Source organism: Erpetoichthys calabaricus, chromosome 1 (genome assembly GCF_900747795.2).
Source record: "Erpetoichthys calabaricus chromosome 1, fErpCal1.3, whole genome shotgun sequence".
Classification (NCBI taxonomy): domain Eukaryota; kingdom Metazoa; phylum Chordata; class Cladistia; order Polypteriformes; family Polypteridae; genus Erpetoichthys; species Erpetoichthys calabaricus.
The window spans coordinates 288,353,061-288,373,231 of NC_041394.2; the positions used below are offsets into that span (position 1 = coordinate 288,353,061).

The following is a 20,171-nucleotide window of genomic DNA, read 5'->3' on the forward strand; positions in this document are numbered from 1 at the left end:
TGACCTCTAGCAGGGGCCAGAATGCCCATTAATTACAGTGGCTTTAAAGTCATCTCATTCAACTTAACATCAGTAAAACCAAGGAACTGGTTGTTGATTATTGCAACACCAAACAGCTTCTATGTATGGTCACTTTTCCTGGAGTGGACACTGAGGTGGTCCACTCCTACATGAACTTTGGGGTTCACATCAATGACGGGTTAGACTGGTGTCGTAACACACAGGAACTATATAAGAAAGGGCACAGCAGGGTCTTTTTTTCTTTGGGAGACTGTGTTTTTTAATGTTGATGACATCCCTCAGTCTTCTACAACACTGTGATGGTCAGTGTGAGTTTTAACACTGTAATATGTTGGGTTGGTTGCATCACTTCAAGAGGCCCACTGAATCAACAAGCTAATTAAAAGGGCAAGCTCAATTATAAGGCACACTCTGGACACCCTGGAGGTACTAGCAAATGAGGGAATTAAAACCAAACTGAGTGCCATTATGAACAATGCTGCACATCCTCTGCCTGGCACACTAACACCGAGGACTTTTAGCCAAAAAAATATTCAGCAGAAGTGTGTCAAAAAAAGCTACCGGGGCTCCATTGTACCAACACCAACATACCTACATAATATCTCACTGTAACTGTAACTGTCAAATAAGAAGTCTTGTTTCTTTTTAATTTTCTTCCTTTTTCATCCATTCTGATGTGTTCAGACCATAAAAAGAAAAAAAACTGAACTGTGCCCTCCTACTAAAAAAGTAAGCATCATGGAGATTACCTTAGATATCTAGTACATTAAGGATACTATAGGTCTCAGGAGTGCAGGGACAAAAATGGCCCCAACCACAGGCTTCATTTACAGTACCTGGCTGATAGTGACCTGGGAATAGGTTTTTAAAGATGTCTCATGGTCCGAGGTTAACTAAGAGCAGATTCAGAAAACTAGTAGGCTGCATACATTACCGTTAAGTACAAGATAGGCCTAGGTTCCACAGATAGGATAAGGAGAGACAGGAGGTGAGAAACAGTGTAAGAGCTGAACAACTGTTTTGTGTTACTGTGGTGGGCAACTGAACAAGCCACCCCACAGGATAGACAAGGGATCAGACTCCTATCAGGCTTTTGATGGTATGGGTCTATTAACTTTTTGGGCACAAGCAAAACTGCATTTCCATTGATTTAAATAGGAAAAGTACAATAAATATAAAATGTGATTTTTTTTTCAATGTTATTTTTTTGTATTAGATAACCTTTATTTTATTTCTATTTCATTATTACTGAAATGATTATCAAATATCTTTTTGTCAAAGTAGTGAGAAGTCAAGCAAAAATGACACCTTTTATTGTCTAACTAAAAAGATTATGATATGCAAGCTTTCGAGGCAACTCAGGCCCCTTCTCAGGCTAGATGTCATGAAATTAAACAGTTTTTATAAGGTGTACTTACTGTTTCACGTCTGTGTAAGGGACCATGCTACTTTTTAAACAATGCAGGCAGCTGAAAAGACAGACAGGGAATCCAGATTCTTTAAGGCTAACAGAAGGCTTCAGGATATAGGAACATCTAAAACATCCAAAGAAAGTTATAGCCTTTTGAGAGTTCTAGTCTTTTGTCGCAGGAGAAGATGAATGGCAGCCCTAACACTGCAAGTGATTCCAATGAACCTTGAATACTAGAGGACAGCTGAGCTTGTGTTTGAGATGATGGTAGTTAACAAAAATTCACCTTGCTTAAAGAAGGGACAGAGAGTAAAGGAGGAACAGGAGAGCAAAGGGTATAGCATTAGGATATAAGTACGTTGACCAGAAAAAACACTTGAACATGAATGTCCTGAACTTGTTTTGGAAGGCCCAGTTGTTTTGTTGTGTTGTACCCTCTTCCCTTGTACTGTTTTGAACCCTTTGTTACTCTTTCCCATTTTACCTGCTTAAGAAATTCCTTTTTTCTGTGATACTTTGGCCTCCTTGGCATCATTCTGAAAATAAGACTGCTTACAAGTGTACATGTTTAAAATCTACATTTAAATGTATTTGCTTAGCAATGTTCCGATTTGAGTGCTCTTCTTTAGCCACGATAGTGTGAGGCCTCCTAAACTCTCCACAGTCCAGGCCAGACCTTCCCTGCCTGCCCAGAACTGGCATCACCCCAAGCAGTTTGACTTCCCTCTTCCACAGGGAGGATCTGGTCTACTAGCCCCAAAATAAGGAACTGTCTTTAAAGTTAGAAACAAACTCTATATGGTCCACAAATCTATTTTAAAAATGAGTATCTTTCTCAAAGTTAGTGATACGGGCAATAAAGGAGGATTCTTCTGAAAGTTTGCTAACTACCTCTTGTAAGCACTCCAAATAATACAGTATTAGAAGGCAGAATACCCTTCAGAGCTGCATGACATCAATTGTATCTACCTTGCCCAAAGATCTGCCAGATCTTTGACTTAGCTTACACTGAGCAACTCCTAAGTAAACCATTTTTATTTTTGTATGAGTGGTCCATTCTCTTCTATTCTCTAGAGAAGGGTGTGAGGCCTCCTAAAGGCTCCACAAGCCAGGCCAGATCTTCCCTGCCAGCCTAGAATTGACCTTACCCTAAGCAGTTTCACCTCCCAACTTCACAAGTTAATATAGTAGGCCCAAAACAAGTTTAAAAAAAAGTATAAGTTCAAAGTTTTAAAAAAAAAAAAACTCTATAAAGTTCAAAAATGTATAAAATAAACAAAAATGCTCTTCTGAGGAAAGAAACTGTACAACCTTTGGGCTAGAGAGGACAAGTCACAGAGCAGGATCTTAAAAAGAACAAAAATAGCAAAAAAGGCAAAAGAGAGTTGAACAAGTCCCAATACTGAACCAAATATCAAAAACCAAAGCTAAATAATCAAAATACCAGAAAATCTAATACTCACTGTAATGCACTGTGGCACGCAGCTGGGGGGTGGCACCCAGCCGGGACGCCCAGGAAGACAGGAGGAGGGCTCATGCCTCCTCCAGACCACGAGGGGGTGACTGCCCTGGTTCCTTTGGGGGCAACGGGTACAGAGCTGCGAAGCTCAACCCTGTAGGGGCCCATGGTCACTGCCAGGGGGCGCCCCCATGCCTAGAGAACCCTGGACCCCAGCACTTCCGCCACACCAGGAAGTGCTGGGGGGAAGACGAGTGGGGACACCCGGAGTTCTTCTGGGTACGCAGCCGGCATTTCCGCCATACTGGGGCGTGTTCGTGGGAGATTGCCGGAACACACCTGGAGCACATCCGGGTGCTAATAAAAGGGGCCGCCTCCCTTCACAATGAGGCTGGAGTCGGGAGAGCAGTTGGACAAGGTCTCAGGAGGAGACATGGAGGTGGCCTGAAGAGTGAGGCATAGTGGTTGGCCTGGACTTTGGGGGAGTTTGGGGTTGTGTGGCATTTAAGACTGTACTGTACATAATAGACTGTAAATAAATGTGTGTTGGGTGTCAAAATGATGTCTGCCTGTCTGTGTCTGGGCTGTTCCCCACAGCACTCAAAAAAAACTTCAATGATGAACTCTAAAGATAAAGGCTGAGAGTGGTGCTTAAGACAGTGGTTCTCAAACTGTGGGGTGGGCTCCCCTAGGGGGGCACAAAGTAACAAAAAGGGAGGCGCGAAGATGTGAACAAAAGAAAACAAGAATCGAAAAAATGAAAAATACATCTATTGAAACCAAAGCAAATGAACTTAAACTACATTCTGATAGTAGAAAAATAAATATAGAGTAAGATAAATGTCGATAAAAGTTAAGCAGGTATAATAAAACATGCATCTATGATAGAACATTAATTAAAAAAGAACAAATTGGTATTAGTGGGCTCCTTTCAAAAAGACGTTACGGGGGGCACGATTAAAACTGTTATGAAAACTCGGGTCACAAATACTTAAAGGTTGAGAAACACTGGCTTAAGAGATGATATCAGGGTGGACACATGACCACTGTAAAAAGACAAAAGGTACAAGATAAAGGGTCTGGGGCACCCAAAGGCAAGCCCCATATATTGAAGTACTTAAAAGGCACAAAATAGAACACATGGTAAAGCACGATGAATATCCCAGTTATTCTGTTCAAGATGGCGATATTTCCTCTTATGTGGTGGGTCCAGGTGGTCTGACCCCAGAAGTGACATCAGAGTGGGAGAGGTGTCAATCCTCCTTTCCACAGAGGGGAGAGGACAAGACAGCATTATTAGACTCTCGTGTCTCTCTTAAGCCTTTAGTTTGCTCCCCAAGCACACGCGTGTGACACCACACATAGAAATTATATATTTTTTTTATTTTTTTTAAAAATTTTTATTATACTTTATTAATCCTGAAGGAAATTACTTGGTTTTTTGCATACCCCTTGGGGTCAGAGCGCATTGTACAGTGCCCCTGGAGCAATTGAAGGTTAAGGGCCTTGCTCAAGGGCCCAGCAAAATAGCATCTCTTTTGGCAGTGACGGGGATTCAAACCGGCAACCTTCAGGATACCAGCGCAGATCCTTAGCCTCAGAACCACCACTCCACCCTTTTCAATAAAATTAAAATTAAAGTGCATATTGAGGAAATATTACCAATAAAACATAAATTAACATAATAAGCATATGAAAAATTCTTGAATTTATACAACAAAGACATAAAAAAGGAACTCGAACAGAAAACAGAGAACTTATACGAGCATAAACATAACAAGCAGATGCTTTTAACTAAAGTGACTTAAACAGAAGGGCAACATAATTGAGTAAACATCAGTTTGGAGGACTGTTTAGGAACAGATGTCACAGGGCAAGGTTACAAAATCGATCACCACAAGTGAAGAGTTCAGAACAAATACAAGCTACAGTTCCTACATTCCAAAAACCTAACAACTAGTATCAGTTAGACAGGCATTCTTAGAAACCCTGAGGAAATCAGAACTTAACATGGTGGTGGGGAGCTCTTTCTCTCAGCTAGACATTACATATGAAAAGAGTTTGGATTGACATTTCATGCCACACAAAGGTGGAATCACCAGATGTTGTTCATCAGCAGACCTGAATGGTCCAGAAGGAATATAGGAACTCACAAGTGGCTCCACATATATAGGTGCTAACCTATTACCTACTCTACAAGCAAGTTTTAAGGATTTGAACTTAAGCAGCCAATGAAGTGCATCTCTCCAACAATAGTTGGTTGAACACCAGACAAGCCTCTAAATTAAAAATACACAATGACCATTAAGTGGATCAAGCAGGTATAATAATGGATACAAGACTTGAATTTATTGTACAATATATATAGTATATTACACACTGTATATTGAATTTACTATATATAAACAAACATATATTGCAAGATCATTTTTCTCTTAGGGCGGCATGGTGGCGCAGTGGGTAGCGCTGTTGCCTCGCAGTTGGGAGATCTGGGGACCTGGGTTCGATTCCCGGGTCCTCCCTGCGTGGAGTTTGCATGTTCTCCCCGTGTCTGCGTGGGTTTCCTCCGGGCGCTCCGGTTTCCTCCCACGGTCCAAAGACATACAGGTTAGGTGAATTGGTGATTCTAAATTGGCCCTAGTGTGTGCTTGGTGTGTGGGTGTGTTTGTGTGTGTCCTGCGGTGGGTTGGCACCCTGCCCAGGATTGTTTCCTGCCTTGTGCCCTGTGTTGGCTGGGATTGGCTCCAGCAGACCCCCGTGACCCTGTGTTCGGATTCAGCGGGTTGGAAAATGGATGGATGGATGGATTTTTCTCTTAAGTTCACAAATATGTCATTAAATATACTGAAGGCATGGGCAGAGTTTTAGAGGTGGCCAGGGGGGCCTGGTCCCCAAGAAAATGCATTATGTTACTAAAATAAGTCTCAAATAAAAAGTATTTATTATTATTATTATTATTATTATTATTATGAATTATGTTTTATTTTTTTAAGGCTTTAGCCAAAGTAAATATGTTAAGAATCAGAGAATTAGGTGCACGGTGATGCTGGGTTACTGCTGCTGCCTTCACATTCTGGGGTTCCCACGTGGTGCTCCCTACGATTAGTTTCTATATGTATCTTTGTGCAGAGGTGATCGATCCAATCCACTAGGTGGCACCCGAGGGTGCTGTTTATTGAAGTTACTACTGTATCCATAAAACAGAGAAGCATTCTATACAGTTTCAATTAAAGATTGGTTTGCAATTCATATTTTACTTGAGAGATGTTATTTCAATTTGTATATTTTGTATTCAATATGTTTTTCTTTCAAATGCCTAGGATCCGATCCTGTTGGTAAGCAGATTCTCAGTTGTCAACATGAGAGGCTGAAATGGTAGTGTGCAGGTGCGTGTGGCTTGTCAAAACATCTCCATCACATGTCATCACATTGGCGAAACATCTCCATCACATGTCACGCTTACCTCTGTGACAAAATATTTTAAAAAAACACAAATGATGAAACTGGTAAATAGAAAACACTCCGGCATTCAAATCAGTTAATTAAGACCCTGAACACTTTGGAATGTTAGACCTGGCATGCATATTTTAACATGTTAAAAAATAACAATCTACTTATTTTGCCATAATGTTGCAATGTTTTCTATTGTATAAATTTCATTTATGTCATATGTATATTTTTTTCGTAACTTTGAAATTTCAAATGTGTTAATGCAAGTGAAACATACCTCCTATTGCAACTTTATAATTAATAAAAATACATTTGGCAGGGGATGTGATGCAATTGCAGTACAGTTGTTACACTAAACAATACAATTACCTTTCATGGTCCATTTCCACTCCCAGTAATCCGCACCTAAATGTCAAACTGCCTCCATGACTGATGGCTGTACTGGTTTAACATTTTAATTGACAAAAAAACTAAACTTAAGGTCAATAATGAGACAACTAAACCACAGAAAAAGTATTTATCTATACAAATATTTGCCACATCTAGTTCAGATTGAATGATGGGAAAGAGTTATGTCTCACGTAAGATCATTATAAATTTCTTCTTTGAATCTAAACAAGAAGATAACAGACAGAAAGATCTATATTTGCCTTTATGTGAGGTAGCCAAACTTAAATAAATTGACTTCAGATTATCAAAATGATACATGGGGTGTCATGTATGACATCAAGATTACCAAAGGTGTGAGATTAATGATTTTTAACACACTTCCTATGTTGTATGCCTTTTTCATTATCCACGGACACGTTTACCTACTATGATTTTAAACAACAGATGTAAAATTAATTTTCAATTTATACAAGTAAACTACTGTTGGATTAAGAGATTTTTCATAAGCCATACAGAAAAAACAGACAAATGAGCCTTTGATTATGGGACTGCTTAGAAAAACAAACTAAAGTCCTCCTTGGATAGAGATGCGCAGGAAATCAGCTGGGATATACAGTATATGCTGTCCTACTGTGGTGTTCCGATTATGTTTCTCACCATTGACATTTTCTGTGTTTTAATTAGGTAAAGCTGCGTTTATACTTGGGGTTGTTACGACTTATCTTTAATTATGGTGAAAGTGGTTTAAAAAGAACGAAATTAAAAGGCTACAAAGCATCGAAGGTGTAACTTTATACACTTCCGTAACCCAGGGCGATCTGAGCCTCCTAACCTTGACTTCCTCTTTTATTTCTGTCACTCGAGTCGTTGAAGCGAACGCAGGTGAGATTAAACCTGTTGAGACCACGCCCATCCACGACCCGCCCCGCCCAGGGCAAGCCTGGAAGCAGGAGGGGCAGTAGGACTACGTAGCTCTGTAATAGGTGGACTACGGGCAAGCGGGGGCGTGAGTTCTTTCTGGAAGTCGCAGCTGGACTGTTGGCAAAGAGGAACATTTTGAACTTCGTAAGCTACCCAGGCGAAAGGGATTTTAAATTGTGACAGAAAATGGCAACAACCGAACCCATTTCGGAAGGTTTTATTAAGACTGTGCTAAAGGCGGATTCAATGCATGTATTGAACGACAGCAGCTTGGCATTACCTGCCGAGCAGCAAATAAAAACTTTTAGCAGGCATACGGTCGATCCGAACAGTCGTGTTCTGCAACAGGTTCAGCTAACCATGTCCAGGAGAAGCAAGAAGGCACACTCAAACGGTAAGCGCTCTTCGTTCTCATGCACTCTTGACTGGTAGACAGCACTAATGTTTATACTGTAAGGTGTTTATTTGTTTTTTAAGAATACGGTTTCTAGTATTTAGTATGCAGCCGCTTTATATTTTCTTATGGCAGTTATGACTCTGATGGGTGTGACGTGCGGTCAGTCGAGAGAGATGCGCGCCCTCTTCTTCTTAGTCGAGTACGCGGATGTTTTTTTTTTGTTCCTCAACTATTACAACAAAGCCACTTATAAACCTTCAGGTGAACCTTGGCACAATTTACAAGAAGCAAGTTAGCGTCTGTTTATCCTTTACGAGGAATAGCAACGGGAACGTGAATAGTGTAACTGCGAATTCGATGTCACCTATTCAAATTTTTTACTTTGTCTCCCAAGAAATTCAGTAGTAAAGCTAATATTGTAGCACGTATAAAGTACATTGAAATGCACACTTGAATGTCAGACCAACAGGCAACACGACGCCACTGTGAGGCGCCCTAATAAACACAAATTAATCAAAATGCAGAACGGTTTAATTAATAGAACATTCAAATTAGTTTACCTGATGTACTCTTTAGTCTTGTGTCTGTACTCCCGTTCCATGAAACCATGTGGGAAAGAAACCCCTGACTGTTTGCATCTGTTTATCAGTCAGACTTGTGCTCAATTACACTTTTAAAGCAGACCTTATTCCATAATGCTTCTCAGGTGGGTCTTTTTGAATCGAAGTTTTAGTATCTTCATACATACATCGGTAGTGTACAGTTCTATTTTTTACTTTTTGTGTGACTCTACTTGTGTCATTATGATGATATTTAAAACGTTTAGGAGAGACATGTAACGTATTGTTTTAAAAAGGTGAACTCGGGAGGGCAGGGGAAAAGTTTCAAGCGACGTTAGACACATGTTCCTTAGAAATGGGTACTGTACGGCAAATTCGATTTTCATTTTATTTCTCCACACACGGCAAAGAATATGTTATTCATTGGAATGATCCATTATTACATGTGAATAAACGGCAGCTATGGGCTGACTTTCCCTCCTGGCTCTGCACTAGTATGTGAATGTGTGAAAAAGAAAACGTACAAAATGCCTTAATGTGGTAGACAAATCATCCTAAAGCTATTACAGATCTGGAAAACTGGACAGATTCACATGTCTAACATATTAATTTAATGAATACTGAAAAAAGAAAGAACGAGGGTAAATACTCAGAACTGCTATTTGATTATTTCAGAGCATCTGAGAGCTTCTTTTGAATTTAGTTTTTTATTTGTTAAGTGTCAATGTGCTTCAGCTGTTTTTATATTTCTACCTATCTGGTACATGCTAGTGGTGTGTTGAGCATCACAAAGTAAATTAGACACTGCTGGGGAATGAATGAACCTATCAGAACATTTTTGTTATATACAGCATACTGTAGTCCCATCAACAACTATTACAAAGAGCCTGTGAGGCTAAACAGGGCTGTAATACAGTGGTATTGACAGATACCATGAGAACCTTAAAAGTACACATAATAGGTTTTAAACAGCTGCAGTATTTGAAAATTGCAAAGCAGTACACTTTAAAACAAAGTTAACACCAACTATTAAAAGGAGCTACTGTATATAAATCAACCACAGCTATAATATTAAACAGCAGGCAAAATACATTGAGCCAGGGGCATTTTGCTTTTCACTTCTGTGCTTTAATGATTAATTTACACAGCCTAGCTACAGAAATGTCACCATATACTAGGTTTTTATATAGTATGGCTATTAATTTATGTGACAGTGAGAAATAATTTGTACTTATTGTACACTAATAAATGATTTGATTGGATATACACTACTTTGCTTTATTTTGAATAAGGTATTTTGGAGCATTAATATATATTAAAATATACCTACTTGTGCATTAGCTGTAAAAGTAAATGTAAAAGTTAGTTCATAAAGGATTGTGAGGAGCTAGAGCATATTCTAGTAAGAAGTGAAAAGCTTGCATAAACATTTTCCATGAGGCCAGTTTATCTCAGGACACATTCATAAACATCCCAACCCCATCGCCCCCTTTTCATTCAACGGCAGGCAGGTTATGCTCACCAGTTATCCTAACAGGCATATTTAACTTTAAAACTGGAAAAGAAATATTACATTAAACATAAAATATGGAGTATTTCAATTTGACCATTGTTTATCTTAGTGACATCTTATCAAAGTGCAAACACTAACTAATACCTGCAAGTGACCCTACCAGTGACCCTGCTTTCCCATAATCTTGTACTAAAAAATGTTTCAGATAATATGTTAATGAGTGCGCTGCAACATTTTAAAACCTGCTTAACCCATTTCAGTGCTGTGGGTGTTTGGAGTAGTCCAGCATACAGTTTAGTCAGAAACCAACCCTGGATGATGTTGCAGTGTGTCAGAGGACATTTACACATACTGTACATGTGTATACTCAAACGCACATTGAAAATTAAACAAAAAATTAATGATATTTTTAATGATCATAAAATGGTAATTAAAACATTACTGTATATGGATGCCTTTGTGATCTGGGAATAAGATCTGTATACCTAGAGCCATGCAGCCTTAATACAAATCCTTGTGTGGGTTTCAAAGTAAGCAAACAGTATATGTGCCTCCCTTTATAATCGTTATTTATATTATTTCAGGATTTTTTTTTTTCATTTCTTCTGGAAAAAGTACTATAGAGGTGATCTCCCCACCACTCACCCACTGTTACAGTATTATGTTACTTAAACAGCTTATAGAAATATGTTAACAACTATTCTGTTTGCATAAAAATAGTTACATTTTCCTCATTCTGCTCATGCTAGGTTGAAATTACTTGATAAGAGTAATGCATACTTTTTGGGTACCTTTTATATAAACTTCTGGGTGGAGCCATTTGTGTTTGTAAAAATTCAAACAAGTTTTCAAATTTTTTTTCAGGAAACTGTTACCACTCATGTTTATTACTGCTGAACATAGAATTTCCTTTTTTTAACCTTAAATAAACCTCCTTAGATGTTTTAAAAAAGCATTAGTTTTCATCATTAAGATTTAAAGTTTTTAGCCAAATTTTTGTATTTTTGTTTCTCTATTTAATGACCCCAAGTTGTTTTTAAAAGAGGTGAGGCCTTTTTACCCACACATAGGCCCATTATTTTTCAAATAAAGTGGATTTAAATAAATTGTTTTCCTATAGAATTAGAAGCCATAATTCACTTTTCTTAGCTATTTATATCCTTTTCAATTCCTGATGTAATAATGATATTGAAATACGTTTATGTAAAGAGTTACCTGCATGAAGAGCAAAAAATGATCAATCTGGCAAGAGGAGATTTTCTTAAGTAAGCTATCAAGTGGGTATTTGTCTGACTAACAAGTGTTTCATTACTTGATAATTTGACCTTTGCTAGTTTAACTTTACTCCATAAGGAAATTTTAAGAATTATACTTCTTCCTGAAGTATTAATAGTTTGTTTTTGCCTTATGCCCATCAATAATTGTATTTTTTAAAGGAGCATATGTTGCTCTAAAACCTGCATATACCTTTCAGCATTGATGGTGCCTTTCCAGATGTGCAAGCTGCTAATTGCATAGGCATTAATGTACCACCATACCATCAGAGATGCAGGCTTTTAAACGCAGTGTTGATAACAAGCCGGATGGTTCCTCTCTTCTTTAGTTCGTAGGAAGCGGTATTCATATTTTCCCCAAAAAAATTCACATTTTGATTTTCTATGACCACATAACAGTTTTCCACTTTGCCTCCGTTCATTTTGAATGAGCAGGATTTCTGGATCCTGTTCACATATGGCTTCTTTTTTGCTTTAACCTGCATTTGTGGATGGCAGGGCAAACTTTGTACACAGACAATGATTTCCGAAAGTGTTCCTGAGCTCATGCAGTGATTTCTATGACAGAATTATGATTTTCTTTTTTTCACAGATTCTCTGAAGCATTTGATGATATTATGTATTGTAGCTGATGAGATTTTCAAAGTCTTTGCAATTTTATGTTGATTAACATTATTCTGAAATTGTTCCATAATTTGTAGATGCTGTTTTTTGCAGATTGGTGAACCTCTACCCATATTTACTTCTAAGAGACTCTGCCCCACTAAGATGCTCTTTTTATACGCAATCATGTTATTGACTTGTTGCCAGTTAATTAATAATTATAAAATGTTTCTCCAGCTGTTTCATTATAGTAGCACTTACTTTTCCAGCCTTTTGTTGCCCCGTCCCAACTTTTTAAAAATGTGTTACTGCCATCAAATTATAAATGAGCTAATATTTTTCATGAAATAGTAAAATGTCTCAATTTCAACATTTGAGCCGTTTTCTATGTTCTGTTGTGAATAAAATATGGGTTTGTGAGATTTTTCAAATCATTGCATTCTGTTTTTATTTACATTATACACATTGTCCCAACTTTTTGGAATTTGGGTTGAAGTTTGTTACATTTTAATGTGAGTTCTGTTCATTTAATCATTTTATTGTATTAATATTTAGCATAGGAAGTTATTTTAAAATGACTCCAAATGTATGTAGGACATTTTTATCAGAATTGGCTGAAGTTAAGAGTGGTGTACCACAGGGGTTAGTGCTGGAGCCTTTGCTGTTTTTAATAGATGATTTGGAGAGGAATATAAATAACAAGCTGGTTAAGTTTGCAGATGATACCAAGTTAGGAGGATTGACAGATAATCTAGGATCCATTGAATCGTTACAGACGGACTTTGTGGAAGATTAAATTAATTTTTGTAAATGTAAAGTATTACATGTAAGAAGTAAAAATGTGAGATTTGAATACACAATATGAAGTCTGAAAATTGAAAGTACACTTTATGAGAAGGATTTGGACTTTTCACTATCAACTTCCAGGCATTCTTCAGAAGCTATTAAGAAGGCTAATAGAATGTTATGTTATAGAGCATGATGTGTAGAGTACAAGTCAAATGAATTTATGCTCAATCTTATATATAAAATATATTATTGTATTTTGTACACTGTATTAATCCCCTTTTCACATAACATTTGTAGGTCAGAGTGCAGGGTCAGCCATTGTACAGTGCCCCTGGAGCAATTTTTAGGCTAATGACCTAGCTCAAGTGCCCAATGGAGTAAGGCACTCGGTAAGGGCTCAACTAGAATTATGAGTGACATTTTGGTCTCCAAGCTATATGAAAGATATGGAAGTGAGAGAGAAAGTCCAGAGAAGAGAAATTAGGCTTATTCCAGGACTGCAAGGGATGAGTTAAGAGGAAAGATTAAAACATCTGAGCCATTTCAGTTTAAGTAAAGGGAGATTAAGAAGTGGAATTGTAAAACTGTTCAAAATTATGAAATTAATTAGAACATTGGATCAAGATTGTTACTTTAAAATGAGTTCAAGAAAAACACTGGGGCGGCTACAAACTTGTTAAGGATAGATTTTGCACAAATATTAGGAAGTTTTTTTTTCCCCACAAAGAAAACCATAGACACATGGAATAAATGGCTAAGAATACTAAGTGGTATACAGTAGATCTTTGGGGATGTTCAAAACTCGAGATGATGTTATTTTGGAAGAATTAAGTGGATAGACTGGAGAGCTTTATTGGGCCGAACTGTCCATCCTTGTCTAGAATGTTCTAATGCTTTAAATATTCTATGTTTAAGATGTAATTCAAGTGTTTCAAAGTTATCAGGATGTTATTTTGAGACATCTGAAAGTGCATATAAGATAATATGCTTATTTCAAGATAATCTATAATAGTCTATAATTTGTTTCAAGATATCTTTAAACTTTTTGGGGATATTTCTAAATCTTTGTTCAGCTTACAACCCCAATTCCAATGAAGGTGGGACGTTGTGTAAAATGTAAATAAAAACAGAATACAATGATTTGCAAATCCTTTTCAACCTATATTCAATTGAATACACTACAAAGACAAGATATCAAATGTTCGAACTGATAAACTTTATTGGTGTTTTGCAAATCTTCACTCATTTTGAATTTGATGCCTGCAACATGTTCCAAAAAAGCTGGGACAGGGGCATGTTTACCACTGCGTTATATCACCTTTCCTTTTAACAACACTCAGTAAGCGTTTGGGAACTGAGGACACTAATTGTTGAAGCTGTGTGTAGGTGGAATTCTTTCCCATTCTTGCTTGATGTACAACTTCAGTTGCTCAACAGTCCGGGGTCTCCGTTGTCATATTTTGCACTTCATAATGCGCCACACATTTTCAATGGGAGACAGGTCTGGACTGCAGGCAGGCCAGTCTAGTACCCGCACTCTTTTACTACAAAGCCACGCTGTTGTAACACATGCAGAATGTGGCTTCGCATTGTCCTGCAGAAATAAGCAGGAACATCCCTGAAAAAGACGTTGCTTGGATGGTAGCATATGTTGGTCCAAAACCTGTATGTACCTTTCAGCATTAATGGTGCCTTCACAGATGTGCAAGTTACCCATGCGATGGGCACTAACACACCCCCATACTATCACAGATCCTGGCTTTTGAACTTTGTGCTGATAACAATCTGGATGGTCCTTTTCCTCTTTGGCGCGGAGGACACGACGTCCATGATTTCCAAAAACAATTTGAAATGTGGACTCGTCAGACCACAGCACACTTTTCCACTTTGCGTCAGTCCATCTCAGATGAGCTCGGGCCCAGAGAAGCCGGTGGCGTTTCTGTGTGTTGTTGATATATGGCTTTCGCTTTGCATGGTAGAGTTTTAACTTGCACTTGTAGATGTAGTGACGAACTGTGTTAACTGACAATGGTTTTCTGAAGTATTCCTGAGCCCACGTGGTAATATCCTTTACAGAATGATGTTGGTTTTTAATGCAGTGCCGCTTGAGGGATCGAAGGTCATGGGCATCCAGTGTTGGTATTCGGTCTTGCCGCTTACATGCAGAGATTTCTCCAGATTCTCTGAATCTTTTGATGATATTATGCACAGTAGATGATGAAATCCCTAGATTCCTTGCAATTGTACGTTGAGAAACGTTGTTCTTAAACTGCTGGACTATTTGTCCACGCAATTGTTCACAAAGTGGTGAACCTCGCCCCATCCTTGCTTGTGAACGACTGAGCCTTTTGGGGATGCTCCTTTTATACCCAATCATGACAAACACCTGTTTCAAATTCACCTGTTCACCTGTGGAATGTTCAAAACAGGTGTTTTTTGAACATTCCTCAACTTTCCCAGTCTTTTGCTGCCCTTGTCCCAGCTTTTTTGGAACGTGTTAAAGGCATCAAATTTAAAATGAGTGAAGATTTGCAAAACAACAATAAAGTTTATCAGTTTGAACATTCGATATCTTGTCTTCGTAGTGTATTCAGTTGAATATAGGTTGAAAAGGATTTGCAAATCATTGTATTCTGTTTTTATTTACATTTTACACAACGTCCCAACTTCATTGGAATTGGGGTTGTACAATAGTGGTTTAGGTATAGTGTTTGTGTGTTCAAAACTTTATTAAACATTTTTTTTCTGAACTCCATTATCAAAAGAATTAAATAAACAGAGTTAAATGAAAAGTATCACATCACACGTTGTTTACCAGATATGGTGGACCTAGGTGATAGGTCAACCTGAAGTCAAAAAGAGAAAGAGGAAAACATTATCTTTCCCTTGAAGGAGAAGTTTGGTATTTTTCAAGTCAGTTATTTCTTCATAAACATAAATGCATTTTCTGCATGTAATTATGTTTTAAAGTTAAATGTTTTCTATAAGTTAAAAAAAAATCATGTTCAAAAATGACATGTATAAGCTATTTTACAATGTGTATGTAATCGTAAGACACAAAACAATACTCGATCACTTTCTTGGACAGATTTGTTACGTTTTTATGCTTTATGCCCCATGCCCCATTTTTTTAAACTTATAGAAAATGTTTACAACACTATTTTGTGTGGCAAATGCATAAATACCATGTTTGTGAAGAAATAATTTTGATTTGAAAAATACTAAACTTATCCTTTAATCATCACTTTTTTTGTAAGCATTCCCTCATCTTCCAGGACAGTTGATGTGGCCACCAGGACATCTTTGTCACATTTGTGCCATTGTTCTCAGCCACTCAGAGGTCAGTGTTTCCACCATGTTTCTCACCTTTTTTTGCCTGATGTTAAAACCAGTTGTTATGATTGATAATGTTCTTCTTCTTCTTTCGGCTGCTCCCTTTAGGGGTTGCCAAAGTGGTTCGTCTTTTTCCATATCTCCTTGTCCTCTGCATCATGCTCTGTTACACCCATCACCCGCATGTCCTCTCACACCATATTAATAAACCTTCTCTTAGGCCCTCTTTAATGGCAGCTCTGTCCTTAGCATCCTTTTCCTAATATACCCAACACCTCTCCTCTGCACATGTCCAAAACAACACAATCTTGGTTCTCTGACTTTGTCTCCAAACCGTCCAACCTGAGCTGACCCTCTAATGTACTCTTTCCTAATCCTATCCATCTTCATCACACCCAATGCAAATCTTAGCATTAGTTGTTATGGCTGGTAATAAATTGTATTAATTATTCTAGTTAACTTTACCTTATGAATAAGGCATTTTAAATCACCAAGTATCAAATTATGTCTTATTTAAAAGAAAAAGATAGCTTGTAAAATATTATCAATATTACTGCTTTAACGGGCAGATACTGATGTCATATGGTACTTGTCATTACACGCTTGGTGGTTTATAACTTGTCTCTTTTCCTTTTTTAAACATGTTTAATGTAAATGTCAGTCTGGTTATGCATGAGTATGATGCTAGCTCTGTGTTAGGTATGTTGTCTCATGGGTTCAGTAACTTAAAATTCTGGTCAGTCACTGTTAGTGCTGGGCGGTATACCGGTTCATACCGAAAACAGTTTATTTTTTTATGATATGAATTTTTCTTATACCGCAACACCGGTTTAAATTGCCTAAACGACGTTCGGAACATGGCGCAGCGGGAAACTGTTCAAGTGGGGACCTTTTTCACTGCTACACCGCTAAACACAGATTTGTTGCACTAGGGCTCTTTTTCACTGCTACACCACCAAATAGTGGGCGGTAGCATAGGTATGCCGCGTGGTGAAAATGGACAGAGAGCATTCCGAAACTGAACTAAAAGTTGAACATGATGAACAGAAGAACTTTTGCCAAAAAAAAGGAGTCACGTCCGTCGCCTGGAGATGCTTTAGTTTTAAAAGGTCAGATGTGTAAATACTGTTTCTATACTACTGTATAATACTGCAAGCCAAGTTGTACTTGTTTTTGTACTTGATAGTGTATGTTTTGCTTGTATTCATCCTGTGCTGGCGACTCGTTCAGAGATGGGCGCAACTCTGAATGGATGGCATAATTAAACATGTATAATGAAGATATTTTTAAAGTTCTGAACACTCCGTCGGCTAAGTTAATAACTAGTTTTAATTTCACAAAGATGTTTATCGTGTGGTGATTGGTAATGTGGAGAAAGAAAAAGGAAAGATAGGAACTGGGGTTTTGGTAGAGAGCAGGAATATCATGAAGTGAATGGATTCTGTGCGGTGATTGCTGCAGGCGCCTGCTCTTAGTGCGAAGGAAGTCAGTTTAAGAAGCGTAGTGATTAACGACTGGGTCGGGGAACACTTAACACAAAGTATTTGATGTGCTGCATTAACTTGTGACGGGGTTTGAGAAAATCTAGTAAATTAAACATTGATTTTAGGATGAAGTTTAGTTTACAACATTCTACTTTAATTATAAAATAAACTATGAGAATAAAGTGGAAATGTCGACTTTAATCTTGACATAGTCAACATGTCGTCATATAGTTTGTTTTTTTTCTTCCGTGTCCATATTTTTTTTTCTTCACAGTGGCCCTAATGCGCTTCCATAGGGCTATACCACAAACAGCATTATAAATGCAAGTTGCAGTTTTTATTATTTATGTATATAGCTTAGCTTGAAGCAAGGTCCATATTAATGCAGTTTGCCTAAATGATGGTACAGTTGGTAAGATGTCATCACCAAGTTGCACTTGTTTTATTTTATTTTAATTTGGTGAATACTGTGTAATGCAGCTTTGAAGTAATGGTGCAACTATCAGTAATACTATTATGTATTTTATGGTTATTATTTATTAGTTTAAATATTATGCAGTTTAATGATGGTAAAATTGTTTAAAAAGTCACTTTAACGTGCCAGTGGACAGAGATTGTTAACATTAACAGAAAGTGTAGTTGGTTTACAAAAAATATTTACTATTTATTCCTTTTCTAAGAGGTGTTCAGTGCAATCCAACTTTTGACAAACACCTCTGGATATTTTACTAAGTCTAAATGCCTCTTTGGATGGTTGAAAATATGTTGTCAAAATCATAGTTTAAGCTTTTGCAAAATTTGTTCAATTAAAGGTTCTATATTTTGACTGCATCTGTCATGCAATGTGCTTCCTTCTCTTTAGTGCCACCCCCTTGAAAACTATCACTTTATGGGGCCATGCAAACCTGGATTAATACTTGTGTGCACATTAAAATGTCTTTTTGTACGATGTACAATTCTCATAACAGTCTAATAGGTTATTCTTAGCCAGTCTACTGCAGTAATTGCAGTGGAAAATGTGGTTAACATCCACTCATGCATGGGGAAAAAAATACCGTCTAATACCGTGAAACCGGCAGAATTTAGAAAAATACCGTGATATAGAATTTTGGTCATACCGCCCACCTCTAGTCACTGTCTTTGTGAAGTTTCCACCTTAGTGTCAGTGTTTTCTCAGTATTCCTCTGTAAGAAAGAATTTTTGTTAGGATGACTGATACTTCTCAATTGTCCTAGTGTGTATTTGTTCAAGAATGAGCCTGGAGTATGCTGGTATTCTCTGTGCAGGGTCTAGATTTCTGTGGAATTGTTATTGCAAAGTCATGTCCAAAAAATGGGAGGATTCAGTTCAGAAAAAAAACTTCACGATTCATGCATGCCTTGAAAGTACGATGATGTGACTAATGCGCATGAGTTTTATTTTAGTTTATAGTTTCACATATTTCAATGAGAAAGTTAGGAATGATGACGATATTAATTACTTTTTAGTACAGCATCATGCAAAGTCCCGACTCAAAGGAACAGAGACATTGCTTTCATCCTCTGGTGGCATTATACATTGTTATAGTTGTCTATTCCACTATTATTCCATTTTCTAACAGTACCTATTATAGCTGTAGTCGGTGAAATTCTGGAACTAACCTTGAATGGGATGCTACACTCACACACACACATCCATAGTTTATCTTATGAAGCCAAGTTTGAGTTATCAGATAATTTTACCTGCATATCTTTGGGATTTGGGAAGAAGACTGGAGTATCCATAACAAACTACACACTAGCAGTGTCTGCTACAGTTTTAGCATGTTAAAAGCTGGGAAGGTTCAAGTGAACTGGCTGTCTCTGTAGTTGTGACTAGTCTAGCAGTGATGACGTGAGCTGCTGTGGTCGTATGTTTCTTCTAAAATAAAATTCCACATTGTTCAGACTATATTAAGTTTATATTCTTTTTATTAAAAGTTATAATGTTTTACAGTTTTACTGAACACTTGAGCACGTATCATAGTAGAGAAATACATACTTTTTAGAAACCTTTTAACAATGAATATAATATGGAATTGCCAATCTAAACAAACACATGTCTATAATTATTAACGATGCACCAGTTTATTGGCAACAAATCTGAATCAGCCAGTGTATGCTGAGAATGTGCAGTTGGCAAACTGAAATATAATTTACGGACCACTAACTGGTTTTATGTAATGGAGAAAAAGTGTAAGATGTTCGCATACACAGCTTATTACTAGGTGTTCACCATTGCCATTTAAGTAAATTACATGACATGTGTAGTGCTGCTTTTGTGTGCTACTTTCCTATATAAAGCAGAACATTCCTTTACATCTGGGGCCGTAAATAAGGAATGAGTTTTTCCATGGTTTACTAAGTTAATAACTGAAAGAATGCTTTCTTTACGCAACAGTGCCTATGAAGTTTGTGTAGCTTTTTATTTAACCCACCAGCCTAGCAGATAACTTAAAGTGATGGTCACAGTATACTTTATAATCATATCATGCAGCCATCATAATCATGCAAATTAATTTAGGTCTCTGAAATAAACTGATTGAATT

General features: G+C 37.5%; 1 protein-coding gene across 1 annotated transcript in view; it reads left to right on the forward strand.

The window, feature by feature from the left end:
* Positions 1–7,745: 7,745 nt before the first annotated feature.
* The window catches only part of pkp2 (plakophilin 2), a 78,211-nt gene continuing 65,785 nt past the window's right edge, over positions 7,746–20,171 (forward strand). The window contains exon 1 of the mRNA XM_028816218.2: positions 7,746–8,046. Within this exon, the coding sequence (XP_028672051.2) occupies positions 7,839–8,046 (208 nt within the window). The 5' untranslated portion in view covers positions 7,746–7,838. The remainder of the gene's footprint in view (positions 8,047–20,171) is intronic.